At 36.3% G+C, this 21,402-nt stretch overlaps 1 protein-coding gene across 1 annotated transcript in view; it reads left to right on the forward strand.

Annotated features, from left to right (window-relative positions):
- Positions 1–21,402, forward strand: part of SOS1 (son of sevenless homolog 1 (Drosophila)) — a 155,685-nt gene that overhangs the window by 66,611 nt on the left and 67,672 nt on the right. Inside the window, exons 2-6 of the mRNA XM_011935935.1 lie at positions 1,598–1,723; positions 10,314–10,445; positions 12,090–12,254; positions 14,159–14,368; positions 17,697–17,840. Of these exons, the coding sequence (XP_011791325.1) occupies positions 1,598–1,723; positions 10,314–10,445; positions 12,090–12,254; positions 14,159–14,368; positions 17,697–17,840 (777 nt within the window). The remainder of the gene's footprint in view (positions 1–1,597; positions 1,724–10,313; positions 10,446–12,089; positions 12,255–14,158; positions 14,369–17,696; positions 17,841–21,402) is intronic.

The raw sequence follows: 21,402 nt of genomic DNA on the forward strand, positions 1-21,402 counted from the left end.
AGACAGGGTCTCCCTCTGTTGGCCAGGCTGGAGTACAGTGGTGTAATCATAGCTTACCGCAGCCCTGGCATCCTGGATTTAAGTGATTCTTCCACTTCTCCTGCCTCAGCCTTCCAAGTAGCTGTGAGTACAGGTGCACACCACCATGCCCAGCTAATTTTTGTATTTTTGGTAGAGACAGGTTTTCCCTGTGTTGCCTAGGCTGGTCCTGAACTCCTGGCCTTAACCGTTCCTCGTTAGTCAGCCTCAAAGTGTTAGGATTACAGGCATTAGCCACCACACCCAGTCTAGTACACTGTTTATAAAATTTTCCCTGTACACTGAGGCTGTCACACCCTCTCAATTATTGAAGTGTAGTAGGACAGGCCATATTGTGTGCCTTGAGCCAGTGAGTACTGTGCACTTTCATCCAGTTAGTGCCCTACCTACCTGTTGGAGAGTTGAGCATGTTTCAGAACATGTTAGTGTTTCCCTCCTGGTACTGTCTTTTTTTGCCATTTATTTAGTAAGGAACAAAGGGATGCAAGTAAAGACTATCATGCTGTTTATTAACATGCAAGCTTTACAGAGGCCACTGGCCTGAGATTCAACTGAAGAAATGGTCAAGGCTGCTTTCCAGTGTGGACTCTTAAGTAAAACTTTTAATTAAAAAAAAAAAAAATTAAAGAAATGATTGAGGAGAAAGAAGGTAAAGATTATTAGCCCACCAATATTCCTAAAGTATAGACAGTCACAAATTTTGTGTCCTTTGATATAGGGTGACTTTGTGTTCACAAATATTATTTAAATTTATCAAGCTTGTAATATGCGTGCCCTGCATAGTGCTTGCTGCCATAGATACACTGGTGAATTTGATGAGACATGCTCTTCCTGGATTTTATCATTTATTAGGAATGGTAAAATTAAACAACAGTCAGAGGCCCATAGGAGTTCAGTTTTGCCCAAGCAGAATGTTGAATAAATGTTCTAACTGGTTCCTGGCAAAAATCATATAAACTGTATCTTTTATCATCACCTCAGCCTCTCCCTTCCCCATTTCTGCATTGTATTGTAACCACAGTATGAGAAAAAACATGCTGAAATTATTTAGGTAAACTGGATCTCCAGGAACATATAAGCATGTGACTGGGAAAAAGGGTTGAGAACTCCTGACTTCTAAGTCAGTATCATTCAAATATGTGCTTGCAAGCCAGACCACATTTTTAAGTACAAATCCACTTTTTTTTTTTTTTTTTTAGACGGAATCTTTCTCTCTCATCCAGACTGGAGTGCAGTGGCACGATCTTGCCTCACTGCAGCCTCTGCCTCCTGCGTTCCAGCAATTCTCCTGCCTCAGCCTCCTGGATAGCTGGGATTACGGGCACACACCACACCTGGGTAGTTTTTGTATTTTTAGTGGAGACGGGGGTTCACCATGTTGGCCAGGCTGGTCCCAAACTCCTGACCTCAGGTGATCTGTCCGCCTCAGTCTCCTGGAGTGCTGGGATTACAGGCATGAGCCACCGTGCCAGGCCACAAACCCACATTTTTTAAAGTTTTAAAAATTTGTTTAATGATATGGAACCCACATTTTAATTACTTTGCTTTTTGTTTATAGGTCCAGGGGCAAGTTCATCCTACTCTCGAGTCTAATGATGATGCTCTTCAGTATGTTGAAGAATTAATTTTGCAATTATTAAATATGCTATGCCAAGCTCAGCCCCGAAGTGCTTCAGATGTAGAGGTATGACAAGTGTTATCTTGTATTTACTTTATATCTAATTTGTGTGTTGGTTGTAATGTCAGTGAAGGGGGAAAGAATTTGCTCCATATATATATATGGTATATAAGAAAATGCAGCCTGGATTTTACTCTTTACAGGTTGAGTATCCCTTATCCAGAATGCTTGGGAACAGAAGTGTTTTAGATTTCGAGGGTTTTTTTTTTGTTTTTTTTTTTTGGAATATTTGCTGTATACTTACTTGGATTTGCTGAGCATCCCAAATCCAAAAACCCAAACTCTGAAGTGTTCCAGTGAGCATCATGTCAGCATCTAGAAGTTTTTAATTTTGGCCTGATATAGTGGCTCAAGTCTGTAGTCCGAGCACTTTGGGAGGCCAAAGCGGAAGGATCACTTGAGCCCAGGAGTTTGAGACCAGCCTGGGAAACAAAGTGAGACCCCATCTCTTAAAAAAAAAATTTTGTTTTTAATTAGCTAGCTATAGTGGCATGTGCCAGCTACTCAGGAGGCTGAGACACAAGGATCACTTGAGCCCAGGAGATGGAAGCTCCAGTAAGCCCTGAATAAAAGAGTGGAACCCTGTCTAAAAAAAAAAAGAAGAAGCTAAAAGTTTCAGATTTTGGATTTTTGGATTAGGGATAATCAGCCTGTATTGCATATATGATAGTTTGTATATATTCTAGCTGTTAAACTATTCATTTTTTGTTTGTAAGCTAAACCGAACAATTTCTTGATGATAGAATGATATACCCATACTTTTAGGAGTGGCATATGTCCAAGCATTTCTTTTATTAAAGCCAGCTGACATTCCAAAAACATTTCTGTTAATGTTTTGATCTTCAGTTGTTACATGTATTTTAAGTGGTAAGTGAATTATTTCTTAGCAATTGAGAGAGAGGGAATCATCTAAACACCTAGGAAGGAGGTTCTATAATCTCTTACAAAGATGATATGGCCCCTGTCTTTTTAGGGCTTATGATTTAATGGAGATACAGATAGATATGTAGTCAGTAACATAATGTGATATTCTATGAGTAAAGAGTATATGGGAAACCATGAAAGGGGCAACTGATAGAGGCTTTGGGGTTTGGGATAGCTTCCAAGAAGAAGATATATCTAAACTGAGTTTGGAAGGAGTCAAAAGTTGGAGAGAAGAAAAGGTTTGAAGTACCAACTGTAGAAAATGGGAGATACAGCTAGAAATAGAAAGAGTTCTCTGGCAATGATGAAGAACATTTGACTTTAATGACTTCAAGTGTATAGTAGTTCAAATCTTTGAGTTTCTGTGACTTTGCTTTTGCAGCACTCAAGTGTGAGCACAAAAATAGATAGTTGGACTGAATGATGTTTCCTCATGGATGTATAGCAGCAGAACAGTAGGGCAAGGGAATTGTAAAAACTGGTAATAGCAGTGCTTTGCAACCTTTTCAGGACACAACACAGATAGAATGTAATGTTTTTATGGCACACAGTGATTGGGTAGGAAGTAATCTCTAGCAACCTCAGGCCTTGTCCTGCTCCCCTGAAGCTGAGGGATTGATAGACGGGCACATCCAATGAGAAACTGCTGAGAAGAGCATCACTGAATCAAAATTGGATAAGGAAAAAAGTGAAATGTGATAATAGCTGATCGGTTTGATTTATAGTATTATGCACTAGTCTGAATACTTTCATGCTTTATATTTCATTTAAACTTTGTAATAATCCCATCAAGATGGTATTGATTTTTTCCCTACTAGAATGCTCCAGGGATTTTTTTTTTTTTTCTTGTTCACTGTTGAATCACCAGCACCTAGAACAATATCTGGCACAGAGAAGACACTCAGAAATATAAGTTGAATGAATGAATGTGGAAACTGAAGCACAGAGAGGTTGAATAACCTGCCCAAGGTCATAGTTATTAAGTAGTGAAGCCAAGACTTTTAACCAGAAAGTCTAGCTTTTTGAGCATGCATTCTAATACCAGGTAGGAGAGGGCACATATAATGGAAAAACATGGAGAGAATAGGGTACTAGAGTTCTCAGTAAGGTCAGAGAACTGATAATATTAGGACATCTGAAAGAGAGAAATATAATAGATTGAGCTGAGAGAAAGAGTTGTTTGAATGTAAGATTTCTTTAAGTAACATAGTTACAAAGCAGGATGTGGCTAGACCAGGGGTGAAGGTCCCCAAGATGAGGTGTTTATGGAATTAAGAGGCCAGGATATTTTGTGTGTCCCTAATATAAACCATAAAGTTGGACAGAATGGTAGCAGGACTTTACATGAGAATGGAAGAGTGATGTTAATACCTCTTAATACCACCACAGTGGGGTTTAGGTTTTAACATGAATTTGGGAGGGGCACAAACATTTGGACCATAGCAAATGGTGTCTTATATTCTTTTATCAGGAAATAATTTTCCATTTTCCTCATTCACTAGGATTCAGTATTTCTTTAATACACTTACAAAACTTTCTATTAAAATAATAAGGTCCCTAAATTTAGCAAGCCCTAAGTATGTTTTGTGATGAGTCATAAAATATTTTTCTTAAGTTTTGAGGGTCACATAAGAAAAATGTATTTAGAGGCTGGGCGTAGTGGCCCACACCTGTAATCCCAGCGCTTTGGAAGGCCGAAGCAGGCAGATAACCTAAGGTTGGGAGTTTGAGAACAGCCTGGCCAACATGGTGAAACCCCATCTCTACTAAAAGAAAAAAAAATACAAAAAATTAGCTGGGCGTGGTGGCAGGCACCTGTAATCCCAACTCCTCAGGAGGCTGAGGCAGGAGAACTGCTTGAACCTGGGAGGCAGAAGTTGCAGTGAGCCAAGATTGCACCATTGTACTCCAGCCTGGGTGACAGAGCAAGATCCATCTCAAAAAAAAGGAAAAAGAAAAAAATGTATTTTAAAAATAGATCAATCTGAATTAGCAGAATATACACATTTAAAAATCTTTCTAAAGAATACACTTCATAATGGTTCTCAGAGGCTGTATTGATTGGAGAGAAAGGGAATTGGGGAAGATTCATTCAAAGAATATATATTTACAGTTAGGAGGAATAAGTTCAAGAGATCCTATTGTACAGCATGGTGACTATAGTTAATGATGGTATATTGTATTCTTGAAAATGCTAAGAGTGGATATTGATTGTTCTCACCACAAAAATAACTATGTGAGGTAATGCATTTGTTAATTAGCTAGATTTAGCCATTCCACAGTGTATATGTACTTCCAAGCATCACCATGTTGTACATGATATACATGTACAGTCAGTGTAAGGAATAAATAAATTTGGCTGGTGTGGTGGTTCACACCTGTAATCCCAGCACTTTGGGAGGCCAACGTGGGCAGATTGCCTGAGCCCAAGAGTTCAGGACCAGCCTGGGCAACATGGCAAAACCTTGTCTCTACTAAACATACAAAAAATTAGCTGGCTATGGGGGTACATGCCTGTGGTCCCAGCCACCTGAGAGGTTGAGGTGGGAGGATTGCCTGAGCCCAGGAGGTTGATGCTGCAGTAAGCTGTGATCGCGCCACTGCACTCCTGACAGAGTGAGACCCTGTCTAAAAGGAAAAAAGAAGAAGTTTGAAAAAAAAAATGTTTAAAAAATACACTTTGCTTTAAAGTATAAGCATAATTCAAAGTATGGTAGCAATTACTACTTAATTTGGTAGCTCCTAGGGGATATGTCTAAGAGTGATTTTTAGTTGCCCTATAGTTTTGGGAAAATAGGTGCTTCAAAAGTGCTTGAAAATAGATGGAAATCGCTTACATATTTTGCTGATGGTAATTAAAAAGTTTTGGTAAATTGTACTACAGATTATCACAAATTATATCATAGTCCAAATGAGTGGAATTTTGTTTTATTGATGTAGCCAGTAATCACTAATCTGTACTGCCAATATATTAGTATTTATCATCAGGCAGTGTTGCAGATGAATAAGGGAGTAGAGTCGTGCCTCAATTTCTGTGGGGGATTGGCTGCGGGCTGCTGCCTGAAGATACCAAAATCCATGGATACTCAAGTCCCTTATATTAAATGGCATAGTATTTGCATATAACTAATGAACACCCTCCCATATGCTTTAAATCATCTCTGGAATACTTACAATACCTAATACAAAGTAAATGCTGCCAAGTGTAGTGACTTGCGCCTGTACTCCCACCTACTCAGGAGGAGGCTGAGGTGGGAGGATCACTTGAGCCCAAGAGTTCAAGGCTACAGTAAGCTATGATCGTACCAGTGCACTTCAGTCTGGGTGACAGAGTGAAACTCTAACTCTTAAAAAAAAAAAATTGAATTATATGTAAATAGTTATTACATTATATTTTAAATTTTGTATTTTTTTAATTTTTTTTAAATATTTTTGATCTGCGGTTGGTTGAATCCACAGATGCAGAACCATGGATATGGAAGGCCCAGTGTATTATATATATTTTAATGCTTTGGGAATGCAGAAGAAGGGTATATATTATTTGGCTCTGTTGATTCCAATTAATTCAAATGTTAAAAGATAGTATAAAAATTGCTCCAATCTGGTTTATTTTTCCCTCTTTTATAAGAAGTATAATTTTCTGTATTTAAACTTTGAAAAAATAGAGGCAAAAGCTAATATTTTTTTCCTGTGTTATGACCCTAGTAAAGTATAGTCTTTAATTTCTTAGGTCTTGTCCTTTCATAATTGTACTTGTTCTTTACTTGACTAGACTGATTTCCTTTGTTATTCCTTCCCTTTCTGGTCTATGCGTACCTATGTTTAACCAGCTTTGATTTCTTAGGACACTGATACGTTTTTCTTTTCCTCATTCATCTCAGGCTTTTTTTTTTTTTAACTCCTTTATCTTAGACTTTTTCTTGTCATTAGCCCTTCATCGTAAAATGTAAAATGTCTGATTTCTTTTTCCATTCATTTTTTTCTTTAGTTTTTTTCCCTTGGAATCCTAAAGAGTCCTTGTAATTTCTTTCTTTCTTTCTTTTCTTTTCTTTTTTTTCTTTCTTTTCTTTTTTTTTTTTTTTTTTTTTGAGACAGAGACTCGCTCTGTCACCCAGGCTGGAGTGCAGTGGTATGATCTCAGCTCACTGCAACTTCCGTCTCCCAGGTTCAAGCGATTATCGTGCCTCAGCCTCCTGAGTAGCTGGGACTACAAGCGTGCACCACCATGCCTGGCTAATTTTTGTATTTTTAGTAAAGACAGGTTTTCACCATATTGGCCAGGCTGGTCTTGAACTCCTGACCTCAAGCAATCCGCCCACCTCAGCCTCCCAAAGTGCTGGGATTATAGGCATGAGCCACCACACCCGGCCAAGTCCCTATAATTTGTAATAAGCTTTCCATTAACATTTAGATTCCCCAAATAATTTATCCATATTTTCTACCTTTCTAAACAGAAACAAATTTCTCCCACACATACAAAAGTATATGGGGATCTGAATTTTTTTTAACTGAAGTAAATATGTAGGAATTTATATAGGACCTAGAATATTTGTATTGGGTTTGGTCAAGATTATCTTTTTAAACCTATTTATTATGTAAAGGAAAAAACAGCGTTCTGCTAATAATAGAGGTGAATCTCAAACTTAGCTCTGTATCTCATTAATGTTTCCCAAAGGTACTAGATATTAATAGAGTTTCTCATTTAATACAAATAAAATTATTAATCTTGAAATTAGGAGAGTAATAGTATTCTAATTCATGAATCTTTCATTGATCAGTCCTCCTTGGGCTTCTTTTTAAAAATACATTAAGGCCTGAGTGCAGTGGCTCATGTGTGTAATCCCAGCACTTTGGGAGGCCAAGGGAGAAGGATCACTTTGAGCTCAGGAGTTCCAGAGTAGCCTGGGCAACATAGAAAGGTCTCATTTCTACTAAAAATAAAAAAATTAGCTGGACGTGGGGGCACATACATATAATCCCAGCTACTTGGGAGGTGGAGGCAGGGGGGATTACTGAAGCCCAGGAGTTTGAGGCTCCAGTGAGCTATGATCGCATCATTGCACTCCAGCCCGCGTGATAGAGCAAGACCCTTTTCCCCCTCAAAATAAATAAAAAGGAAAGAAATATAAAATATTTGTGAAAGAAATTTTATTTTGCTATAAAATTATAAATTTGCCACTACAAGAAATAAAGTAATTCCTTCAGTTTAGCCTCTTCCACATTCGAAACACCTTTTTTTTAAAAAAAAAAAAAAAACCCTATGAATTTTTCCGCATGCATTTTGACCCTTGGCATTATCTCCTAAGTATGTATTTGGTAATTTGATTTCATTAATACCCTTGTAAGTAAGTTTAAAATGTGCTGTGCTTCATTATTACCACTTTGCCTTTTTAAAAATCATTCAAGATTTTCTTTCCTCTTCTTTCCTTCCTCAAAACAAGGTAGATGTAATTGATATGGACAGGGATTGCTGTTCTGTTTTCTTTTTCTTCTATCTCAACCCCTTCCTACAGTTAGTCTCTGTAATTCCATCACTGGTGATTTTTTTTTTCAAAGACATGTAAATCTATTTAGAATTAATTGTCAGGTTGAGTTCAACTTCTGTCCTCTTCTGTTGCTTTTATTTTTTTATTTTTACTTTTTTCTACTGCTTTTATATCTACACTGTGCACCAGTGTTTTTAGACTCCAGGTCATGGCCATTAGTAAGTCATAAAATTACTTTAGTGCATTGCCCAACCCTCATTTTAAAAAATAAAACAGGTCGGGCACAGTGGCTCACACCTGTAATCCCAGCACTTTGGGAGGCTTAGGTGGGCGGATCACCTGAGGTCAGGAGTTCAAGACCAGCCTGGCCAACATGGGGAAACCCATCTCTACTAAAAATACAAAAATTAACTGGGCATGATAGCACACGCCTGTAATCCCAGCTACTGGGGAGGCTGAGGCGGGAGAATCACTTGAACCTGGGAGTGGTGGTTGCAGTGAGCTGAGATTGTACCACTGCACTCCAGCCTGGGCAACAGAGCAAGACTCTGTCTCAAAATAAATAAATATATAAATAAAAACAGAATAGAAAATTCCAGTGTGCTACATATAATAAGGACAGGTTTGTTTTAGGAAACTTTGCTTCATTTGACTATGTGTGCAGTATTTTACGGTATAATGTAAAAATGTGTTGAAAATTTATTCTTACAATGAGTTGGGGTTTTAAAAAATGTTGGAAAGCCACAGGGTCATAGCATTATTAGGTTTGTACCATAGTTACACTTAGGTAATCATGGGTTAAACCCATCACTATAAAACATTTTAACTGAAAACTACGTAAGTTAGTCCTAAATATCTTGTCATTTTTGGATTAACAAGTCTGTAAAATAAAGTTGGAAAAAAGAAAAGAATTCTTGTTTTGGATGTTCCCTTCTCTCCCTTTACCCCTTCCCTTTTCTCCTTTTTCACCTGCGATGCCTCCTCCATATTTGGACCTTTGTATTGCCTTTTACTGCATGAGGCTGGTGTCCTGGCAAATAGCTTTTCAACCAGACAGTTGAAAAGGTTTGTAAACCCCATTTTTAACTGCTGTAATTTCTTTCAACATGCTTCTAATTCGATTAATTAGAATTAAAATAACTTTATTTGGAAGCTGATTTAGCCTTGGACATAGATGAAGATAAAATTTATTAAAATTGAATGGATTACACCCCTCAATTTATACATTTGCTCTTAAGATTTCCAAGAATCATTGTGTTCTCCACTCCTCTCACCACCAAGGACATCACAGGGCATCACACTTTTTTATTTTCCATTTTACTAGCAAATAATTAAAACTTTTTATTCAGATTTATAATTAGGGATGATGTTTAATTTCATCTAGTTTTTATATACTAGTTGAATACTCATTTATTCAAAACACGTGTAAAAGTTATGTAATAGCGACCTCTACTGGTTTTAGTTATGGTATCCTGCAAGTGGATTTTTAAAAGTTTTGAGAGGATGAAAGCGCCTTTTTGAAGTGAATTAGTTTAATAAGGAAGGAAATTCAACTGTGATAGTAACCTGAGTTCTTTCACTCTCAGTGGAAATTTTAACTAAAGAATTTCTGGAAATTAAATTGAAGTATTTTGTTAAAAACGAATGACTATGGGAGGACTTTAAAGAAACTACAGTGTATTAAAATTGCTGTCACCAATGCAAACCGTTGCTTTCCATGATTTGTAAATAGTTCTGAAGTGCCTTTGCATGGTGGATAAAGAATATTCATAGAGGTTTCCAATTGAAAAATGCTGCATGTAATTAGTACTGAAAGTAAGGATGAGTGAGAACTGGATTTAGATATTTACTTCTTGATCTTGGGTGGTGTTCCTTGAAATTTTATACAAGTACTATTTAAGGTAGCTTCTACTCATTCTTGTAATTAGCTTTATTACAGTGAAGTTGAAATTCAGGATGTGATACTCCCCCTAGATAATAGAAAGAATGTTTAGTCTCTTATTGCCTAATTAAGGAACTAACACATTGACAATTACTGTTTTCTGTTAGCTTCAATATGTTTGTAATGTAAATTATACCACATATGAAAAGCTCTACTTTTGGTATTCTTTGATTTTAAAAGTAAATTTTAAGTAAAGAGCACTATTTGATATATTTGCTTAGTTGTTGTTTTCCTATTTTCCAAGGAACGTGTTCAAAAAAGTTTCCCTCATCCAATTGATAAGTGGGCAATAGCTGATGCCCAATCAGCTATTGAAAAGAGGAAGCGAAGAAACCCTTTATCTCTCCCAGTAGAAAAAATCCATCCTTTATTAAAGGTAATGCTGAAATACTGCCTTCTTGCCTTTTAAGGGAAAAATAAAACCCACCATTTTTATACAATAAGAATATATTTTATGGATAATTGAGTCAACTTAAGAGTAAAATTATCTCATTCTAAGTTTTCCAGAGATTTATGTGGTGGGAGGGGATGCTATGATAGTAAGAAAATATAAACTGGGCAACATGATTTAAAGTAATTTCATATCAATAGTAATAAGCAAGTTGAGAGGACTAAGAAAGTTACTGTGGATTTTGTTTATCTCAGATGTAATTAGGACCACAAAGAGAATTTATAAAACTCCTCTTGTTGGTTAGACCTGTGTTGCTATAAATCCTTTTGATGTTAATACTTTGTGTAGAGACCTCTGTGAAAAGGCCATAAGGCTATGTGTAATCTCTGAACAAAAAGATCACCTAAACTCTCCAGTCCTACTTACCATGTAAATAAATCAGTCAGTTGAATCTCTATGGACAAAATGTTAATACTTGTATACATTGTCTGAGTTTTATTACTCAACAAAGTTGTTATTATCCATAGTTTGTAAATGAAGTGACAGAGGCAGAAAGTGATTAAGTAACTTCTAGGCCAAGTTCACAAGACTCTAAGTGATAGTGTCAGAAAGTTCAGGTTTGCTTGATGTTTTCCAAAATTTAAAGTTAAACACTTGAATGAGTTTTAAGGTTGTATTTTGCATTCAATTGTTTGAATAGAAATATCTGCCTTATGGAAAACTACTTCATCATTCTCTTCAAGATTTTCATTGGCCATACATTGAATTGTATTCTAAGAGAATTAAATTGAGGTATATGAATACTATGTTAATAATCCTAAATTTTGAGTTTTATCTGCTAATTGTGAATATCATTTCAATTTATTTTAATACACCTTTATCATGATACACTTAATAGTTTTTATATACCCTAAAAGGTAAATACAGACTGTCTCCAGTTTGTAACGAACTTCTTATTTCAAAGTTGTTGTTTTTTTCCCTTAAATGAGTTGTTTGGAAAATAGATTTTGTTATTCTGTATGAACAGACCAGTCCCACAAAAGCCCATATTCTCTTTGAAGTCTAATACTAGGGCTATTTAACATTTTCTTAATAGCAACCATTATTCAGTAGGACATAACATGAATTTTGTTTTCATAGAAATTGCCAGGGTTATATCAGGAATGCGCCCACTATGGTTTGGGGGAGCCCATCTTCCCTTGGAAAAGATAAAAGTATAAGCCTGGTAGAGATTCCTAGATACCAATAATATATTAACTCTCATTTTTTGTAAAAGAAAAAACTTGTTTGTTGTAGTTACTACCAGGTATTCTGAGTTAGGTAACAAAGAGCATTTACTCCCTTCTCCAAACTTGGGTCTTCCTTTATAGGTTAGGGATTATCTATTTGTAATCTCTGCTGCTTAAGTATTTTACATCATTAGAGGTAATTTTGCCTTGCCTTTTCTTAGCTTACATTTTCAATAGTAATACATATATTATTCATTAAAATTAAAATTAAATATTGTTGGTAAGCACAGGCCTCAGGAAAAAAGTGTAAGCTAAGTTGCAAATATGTTTTTTATTTTTAATCAGTGTGTTAAATTTACAGTATATGATGTTTAAACGTACTTTTCTTTTAATTTTGCAGGAGGTCCTAGGTTATAAAATTGACCATCAGGTTTCTGTTTACATAGTAGCAGTCTTAGAATACATTTCTGCAGACATTTTAAAGCTGGTTGGGAATTATGTAAGAAATATACGGCATTATGAAATTACAAAACAAGATATTAAAGTGGCAATGTGTGCTGACAAGGTAGGAAACTGAGCTTTTATATTTTTTTTCTTAAGTTTCTTTTTATGACTTATTAAATGCTAACATACTATTCATGTAGAATAAAATTGTACTACGTGTTGGGGAATATCTCCAGTAACCTAATAGCAGGGACTCAAGATACCACTTTATAGAAATAAGATATTAGATATATAATATTAAAATGTGTTTAAATATGTCATGCAGTTTTTTTCTTCTGTGCTGTTGCAACTAGGGTTAATTAGAGTAATCTCTTAATAGATAATTTCTTTTTTTCTTTTCTTTTTTTTGAGATGGAATCTCGCTCTGTCGCCCAGGCTGGAGTGCGGTGGCACAATCTTGGCTCACTGCAACCTCCGCCTCCTGGATCCAGGCGATTCTCCTGCCTCAGCCTCCTGAGTAGCTGGGATTACAGGCACATGCCACCATGGCCAACTTATTTTTTTGTATTTTTAGTAGAGACAGGGTTTCACTATGTTTGTCAGGCTGATCTCAAACTCCTGACTGCCTCGGCCTCCCAAAGTGCTGGAATTACAGGCGTGAGCCACCGCACCTGGCTGATAGTAAATTTCTTAAAATTTATTTGGACTGAAAGATTATAAGGTTATGGATTTACTTAAAAACAATTTTTCAAAATGTAAAACCTCAAAACAATAGTTTTACTTTGGCACCTGGCTTGCTTCAGATACTACTTTGTGGTTTTACAATAATAATAATAAGAGCAAACACTTATTGAAGGTTAGGCATATATGTGGCATATCTCCGTTGGTCCTTATGATATTCCTCTAAGGTGAGTGATCTTATCTACATTTTATAAAAAGGAGACTGAAATTCACAGGGATAAAGAAATTGGTCCAGAATTTTCTGAGAAGTTTCAAAGCCTAGACTTGAACTCCAGGTCTCTCTGAGTCTAAAGCTTTTCGTCATTACCTAAGGATGTTCATTTTGCGGAAACAACTTTGCAGAAAGGAAAATATTTTCTGATGAAACATTTCATTCCATTTTCCTCATTATACTCTTACTGATTTGGAGTATTATTTCTGATTACTGATTCCACTAAATTATGTTTTAGTATTTATTTGTTCTTTGAGAATGTGGCCATATAGAGTGAAAAAACCCACCTGATTTGAAGAAGAATTTCAAATGTTTGGGTATTTTTAAATGAATAAGTATTTAGTTTTAAAAAATTATTATCTAGACACAAATATGAAATACTTGATACTTTTTAATGAATCAGATAAATAAAATATTTTTGAGTACCTACTACATGTTTACACAGGGAGGAGATGCAAGAGAAGTATATATAAAACAAGGCTCCAGAGTTGATGAAGGTATACTTATATACATAAAACAATCAGAAAGCACGCAAGATAAAATATTTTATTGTGTTACAGAGATATGATGCTGTAGAAGTTCGCAAGAAGGGGAAAGATGTGTTCTAGCAAGATTAGTAACAGTAGACTTCTTGCAGAAAATAAAAGCTTATTTTGACCAATTCCCAACAAATGTAGGAAAATAGGCCAAATAGAAGGCTATAAAAATTATTTAAATATGAGATACTGAGGCCATGGAATAAAGTGATGATGGCAGGGTATAAAACAGAGAAAACCAAGTCAGAGAAATTAAAGACAGGATCTGGAAACACATTGGAAGTAATAGGTTAACAAGAGAGACAGACAGATAAATACTAGTAGTGATAGAGAACTTGGAGGAGTGTAGTATGTGATATCAGATGTTGAATTCTGTTTTAGAGAAGCTGTGGAGGAATGCTGGCAATATATCCAAGAGGAGAAATTTGCTTGTTTGCTTTTTTATCATTTAAGAACTTTATTCAGAGAACTTAGAGCATTTCACGTCAAATTTGACGAAAGATTCATGTTTTATTTTTTTTTTATATCTCTGACTAGGTATTGATGGATATGTTTCATCAAGATGTAGAAGATATTAATATATTATCTTTAACTGATGAAGAGCCTTCCACTTCAGGAGAACAAACTTACTATGATTTGGTAAAAGCATTTATGGCAGAAATTCGACAATATATAAGGGAACTAAATCTAATTATAAAAGTTTTTAGAGAGCCCTTTGTCTCCAATTCAAAATTGTTTTCAGCTAATGTAAGTATCATTGTATATATACCTGTCATTGGATGTGTTGTGAAATTTGCATGACCACTTCAAATTTGAAGTTGTATAGTTCATGATTACTAATTTGTTAATTTTTTTAAGTTGTGGGACTTAATTCATGATCACAAAGTGCTATAACAGTTTCAAGAGATTTAACATCAGAAATTAAGAGACAAAATACAAAGTAGACTGATCATGTAAGTGAAAATGAAATCACAGAATTGTCCATGTACTCCAAAGGATAAAGCTTCTTGTTCAGGTGGAAGATATTTTTGTTTGAGTCATTTGAATCATTCAGCCTACACTTCATCAATGCCAACTGTATTGTCAGGTACCATGCTTGGCAGCAGGGATCCAAAGATGAATAAGAAACAGTTCTGCTGGGTGCAGTGGCTCACGCCTGTAATCCCAGCACTTTGGGAGGCCGAGGCGGGCGGATCACGAAGTCAGGAGATCAAGACCATCCTGGCTAACATGGTGAAACCCCATCTCTACTAAAAATACCAAAAATTAGCCAGGCGTGGTGGTGGGTTCCTGTAATCCCAGCTACTTGGGAGACTGAGGCAGGAGAATGGCATGAACCCAGGAGGAGCTTGCAGTGAGCCGAGATTGCACCACTGCACTCCAACCTGGTCGACAGAGCGAGACTGCATCTCAAAAAAAAAAAAAGAAAGGAAAGAAACGGTTCCTTTCCTTAAGTTTAGTCAAGACAGAGATATAAACTATACATTGCAGTAAAATGTGGTAATTACCCTATTAGAAGTATGACAGCAGTAGTATTGGGAGCACAAAGGAAGGGGCTAGTAACATTGAAACTTAGACAAAGGTTTACTGATCTTACTATAGTAATCAAACTAACCTAACTGGGTCCTGAAGAAATGCTGAGTGAGAAAGGGTGAGATTGTCATAGGAGCTACACACTGGTAATTCCTAGAACTGTAGCCACACAGCCATAAATGACTGATAGAGAAGCAGTGCTCACTACAGAGGCTGGGACTAGGCTCAAGCTATGGCAATGAGTGAACATTAAAAAATAAAGCAGTAGATTATGGTGATGGTTGTACAAATCTGTAAATATATTAAAGACTATTAAATCACTCACTTTAAATGGATACATTGTATGGTTTCTAAATAATGTTTCAATAAAGTTGCTTAACAAAAAGAGTAAAGAAGAGGCAAAGGTTTCTGAGGACACAAAAATCAAGAACCAAAATGGCCAAAAAGCATATCAAAAGGTGTTCAACATCACTAATCATTAGAGAAATGTAAATTAAAACCATGACATACTACTACATTCTCATTAGAGAGGCTGAAATGTAAATGACTTACAATACCAAAAGTTGAAATGGGTATGGAGCAACTGCTTGTGGGAATATAAAATTCCCACATTACTTGAGAATGTAAACTGGTATATTTTGGAAAACAGTTTGGCAGTTCTCTCTCTCTTTTTTTCTTGAGACGTAGTCTCGCTCTGTTGCCTAGGCTGGTGTGCAGGGGTGCGATCTTGGCTCACTGCAACCTCTGCCTCCTGGGTTCAATCCATTCTCCTGCCTCAGCCTCCCGTGTAGCTGGGATTACAGGTGTGTGCCACCACACCTGACTAATTTTTGTGTTTTTAGTAGAGGCAGGGTTTTACCATGTTGGCCAGGCTGGTCTCAAACTCCTGACCTTAAGTGATCCACCAGCCTCGGCCTCCCAAAATGCTGGGATTACAGGCGTGAGCCACCATGCCTGGCCAGTTTGGCAGTTCTCTATAACAATAAACATAAACTAACCATATTGCCCAGCAATTCTACTCCTAGGTTTTTAACCAGAAGAAATGAAAACATGTCCATACAAAACTGGTTCATGAATGTTCATAGCAGCTTTATTTGTAATAGCCCCAAACTGGAAACACCCAAATGTCCATCAGCAGGTGAATGTATAAACAAACTGTGGTATGACCATACAGTGGAATGTTACTGAGGAATAAAAAAAAAAAGAAATAGTTATGCATGCAACAGCATGGGTGCATCTCAAAAATATAAGCAAAAACCTAGGCACAAAAGACAATATATGATTCCATTTATTTAATATTCTAGAAAAGACATTTCTATAGAGACAAAAAGGAGATCACAGGTTTCCTGGGAGTGAGGCCTAGTAAGGGTTGATGGAAATGGGGCACATCTTAAGAAGTTAAGATGATGAAAAGGTTCTGTATCTTGATTGTGCTGGTGGTTAGAAGGGTGAATAACTACACAAAATCTCACCAAAAGAACATTTAAAATAGGAGTTTCTTATATAAACCATGCCTCAAAGTCAACTTGATAAATATAGTCACTGATAAAAAAGGAAATCAAATAATAGTAACCAATTTTAATTTAAAGTACAAAATGTATATGGTTTCAGATTCTATGTTGCAACTAACCCTTAAGAAACTATCATTTGTTGAATTTTAGTAAAGAACCATAAAAGGATAGTCACTCTATTTATACGGAAAGTCCAGAATAGGCAAATCCATAGAGACAAAGTAGATTAGTGGTTGCCAGGCACTGGGGAGAGGGAAGGAATGGAGAGTGACTGTACCGGATATTTAGCTATCCACCTTCCAGAAAAATCATAGGGTTTCTTCTTGTGGCAATGAAATGTTCTAGAATTTGATACTGGTGATGACTGCACAACCAATATTGAAAACCACTGACTAGTAACTACACTTTTAACGAGTGAATTTTATGGTATATGAGTTTTATCTCAATAGAAAAATTACACGGAAAAGCTATATTTTTCATATACTTCAAAATAATGTATCACGACAGATTGTATGCAGAAATAGATATGAAAATCCTGCTGTCTTCTAGTACACTATGTTAGAGATTTGCAAATGTAAAACATTGCCATTCTTCTGAATGTTTTTTATTGTGGTTTAAAAAAAATTTGGCTACTTTTTATAAAAGTGCTATTTACACATAATGGGTTTATTATTTTTAATGAATTAAATATTTTTTTAAAATTTTGCTTTTAACTTCTAATGTGGTAAACATTGAAATACATAGTTATAAACAAAAGGTTTTTAGAATCTTCAGTAATTTTTAAGAGTATGAAGGAGTCCTGAGACCAGAAAGTTACAAGACCACTGACCTAGAGAAATGTATTTGCAAATTGTACATCTTTGCAGAAGGAATTCTTGAATTGTCTTTTATTCATATTTGTAAGTCATTAACATTTTTCACTGTATCTGCCATGTTAAATTTTGTGATTATAAAATCACTTATTGGCTCAAAATTTGTTTAATATTATAATAATACAGCCTCGCTGAATTTATGTGTTTTCCCCCAAACAGGATGTAGAAAATATATTTAGTCGTATAGTAGATATACATGAACTTAGTGTCAAGTTACTGGGCCATATAGAAGATACAGTAGAAATGACAGATGAAGGCAGTCCCCATCCACTAGTAGGAAGCTGCTTTGAAGACTTAGCAGAGGTAAGTACTTCAATTGTATACCCAAAAAGTCTACATAAAAGCCTACGTTTACGTTAAAATTGAGAGTCTTCTTTCCAGCTAAAGTCATAGATATGAATTGTTCACTACTTATCTGTTACTGCTCCTTTGCCATAGGGTCATTGTCAACATATGTTTCTGTTATCTTACCAAACAGAAAAAGTGGTCTCTTGTTAATTATAGAAAAGCAGATACCACCAAGGGGAAGTATGACAGCTGTCACCCAATGGCCTACTGTAAAAGGTTAAGAAAAGTCAATGAATGACTATTAAGGAAGAGACCACAGAACTTGCACCTGAAGTCAGATTACTTGTGTTCCAGTCTAAGCTCTGCTGCTTATTAGTTGTGTGACCAGTGGCAAGTTACTTCATTTCTTTAAACCTCCATATCTTTATTTGTAAAATAAGAATGATAATGCAGGTTGAGTATTCCTAATCCAAAAATCCCAAATCTGAAATGCTTCAAAATCTGAAACTATTCCAACATGATGCTCCAAGGAAATGCTCATTGGAGCATTTCAGATTTGGAATTTTCAGACTCAGGATGCTGAAGCAGTAGGTATAATACAAATAATCCAAAATCTGAAATCTTAAACACTTCATTTTGGGTAAGAGATACTCGATCTGTAATACCAGGATTTTCATGAAAAATTAAATAATCTGAAGTATTTACCTATCTACCTTCACATAGTAAGCTTACTCAGTATGTGATAACTGCATTATTATTTAGAATAGGAATGAAGTAAATAGGACAATAAGGTCCAGGATCTGGATGATTCAGATACCATGAGATAGAAAGACAGGTCATTAACTCCTCAGATATTTCAAATGCTAAAATACATGAGTCAGTCCTAATAAGTTAGCATTAAGAGTCATTCTGAGGTTTCTAGCGTTTGCTGTGTTCTCACTCTAAAATCTCACTCACTCATTATGATACAGCATTGAGCTTGTAAAATATTTTTTTTTAATTAAGACTTTCAGGCAAAATAGAATGGTAAGTTCAAGCATCACCACAGCCCCTTCATTCCTGCTCCAAACACACATAAGTAATAAAGTATAACAAGAAAAATGTGGAATATATATAACTAAACTTGAAAACAAGATCAGGAATGGAATAGACATTCAAGGTAGTGAGCTCTGGTATCTGGGTGTTTAGGCTCTTAAGGACAGTGAATTGTTTCCAATGGCACAAAAGACAATGTGTTCCATGAAAGCCAGAGCGAGACTCTTGCTCAAGTCCCTCCTTATAATAGGATGCGAGGAAAATCTCCCAACCTGGTATCTACAGTAAAGTTTTCTGAAAAGTTGTGGACTTGACGTGGGGAGACAAAAACGTTGCCTTACAATAATAACAAAGTTTCCTACAGCATTAAGCTAATATGAAGCCTGAACCCCCAAAGTCATTTTAAGAGTAGGTTCTGGTTTGGAAGAGTGATCATAAAGGAATGGGAGAAAAAAAGGAAACAAAACATTAAGTCTCCCACCAAGAAGCATATAATACAAAATTCAAAAAAACAAGGTAAATTCTAATTCTCAGAATGAAATTAATAAAATCAACAATTACAACATGAATTTATTCCAGATGAAATTGATTTTGTATAATAGACATACAAAAAGTTTAAAAGAAGTTTAGGATGCTGAAAGAGCTAAGTGAAGGAATATGATCCATTTATAAAGAAGATATTGTGAAACAAAAATAGGTGGAAAGGAAATGAGCAGATTTCTAGATATCAAAAGACAGATATTTTGAGAATTAAATATATTATACAAGCATTGAAATAACTTACATAGTATAACATTTGCTGGACCCAGTTCAAGGATAAAATTAGTAAATTGGAAGATGGAATTGAGGACTTCACTGAGAATGTGACACACAGACAAAGATAAGAAACATGAAAGGCCAGTTGAAAGTAATAAGCATAGCCGGGCACTGTGGCTCACGCCTGTAATCCCAGCACTTTGGGAGGCTGAGGCTGGCAGATCACCTGAGGTCAGGAGTTCAAGACCAGCCTGGCCAATATGGTGAAACCCCATCTCTACTAAATATACAAAAATTAGCCGGGCATGGTGGTACATGTCTGTAATCCCAGCTACTTGGGACGCTGAGGCAGGAGAATCGCTTGAACCCAGGAGGTGGAGGTTGCAGTGAGCCGAGATTGCACCACTGCACTCCAGTGACAGAGCAAGACTCCATCTCAAAAAAAGTAATAAGGATAAGCTGAGAGGCTTAGTATACATCTAATAGGAGTTCCAGACAAAGAGTGATTGAGAAACAATATTTGAAAACATAAAAATGGATAATTTTCAAGAATGAGGACATTAGTTCCCAGATCAAAAATGAATTCCAAATATGGTTCATGATAAATAAAAATAAACACACAGCTGAAAACATGGCAGTGAAACTATAGAACATCAAAGATAGAAAATCTTGGGTTGGGCGCAGTGGCTGATGCCTGTAATCCCAGCACTTTGGGAGACTGAGGCGGATGGATTGCTTCAAGTCAGGAGTTTGAGACCAGCCTGGCCAACATGGTGAAACACCATCTCTACTAAAAAATACAAAAATTAGCCAGGCGTGGTGGCGGGAGCCTGTAATCCCAGCTATTCAGGAGGCTGAGACACGAGAATTGCTTGAATCTGGGAGGCAGAGGTTGCAGTGAGCTGAGTTTGCGCCACTGTACTCCAGACTGGGTGGTTTCACCAGACTGGGTGACAGAGCAAGACTCGGTCTTAAGGGAAAAAAAGAGAAAATCTTAAAAGCTCTTAAGACACGGGAAGCTGAGGCAGGAGAATGGCATGAACCCAGGAGGCAGAGCTTGCAGTGAGCTGAGATTGCACCCCTGCACTCCAGCCTGGGGGACAGAGCAAGATTCCGTCTCAAAAAAAAAACCTGTTAAGCTGTTAAGACAGAAAAGAAAATATTTTGCAAAAGAACTATAATTAGAATGGCAGCAGGGTTCTCTTTAACAACAGAGGTTAACAGTCAGTTGAGTAATATCTTTAAAGTACTAAGGTAAAATAGGATTTTCTATCTAACTACAGTATTATTCAAGAATGAGGACAAATTTTTAAATAATAAAGTTTGTAGAAGAAAACATAAGAGTGTTCTTCATGACCTTGGAATATACAAAGATTTCTTAAACAGGACACAAAAGCACTAACCATGAAAGAAAAAAATTGATAAACTGGACTTCATTAGATGTAAGAATATCCATTCATCAAAAGACAAAATTAATAGAATGAAAAGGCAAGCTATAGACTGGAAGATAATATTTCTAATATACGTAGCCAATGAAAGACTCATATCTGGGATATATTAAGAACTCCTGGCTGGGCACAGTAGCTCATACCTGTAATCCCAGCACTTTGGAAGGCCAAGGCCAGTGGATCACTTGAGGTCCGGAGTTTGAGACAAGCCTGGCCAACATGGTGAAACCCCATCTCTACTAAAAATACAAAATTAGGCAGGCATAGTGGTGCATGTCTGTAATCCCAGTTACTAGGGAGTCTGAGGCAGGAGAATTGCTTGAACTCAGGAGGTAGAG

The sequence above is a fragment of the Colobus angolensis genome, unplaced genomic scaffold (assembly GCF_000951035.1).
Source record: "Colobus angolensis palliatus isolate OR3802 unplaced genomic scaffold, Cang.pa_1.0 Scaffold15, whole genome shotgun sequence".
NCBI classification, from domain to species: Eukaryota; Metazoa; Chordata; class Mammalia; order Primates; family Cercopithecidae; genus Colobus; species Colobus angolensis.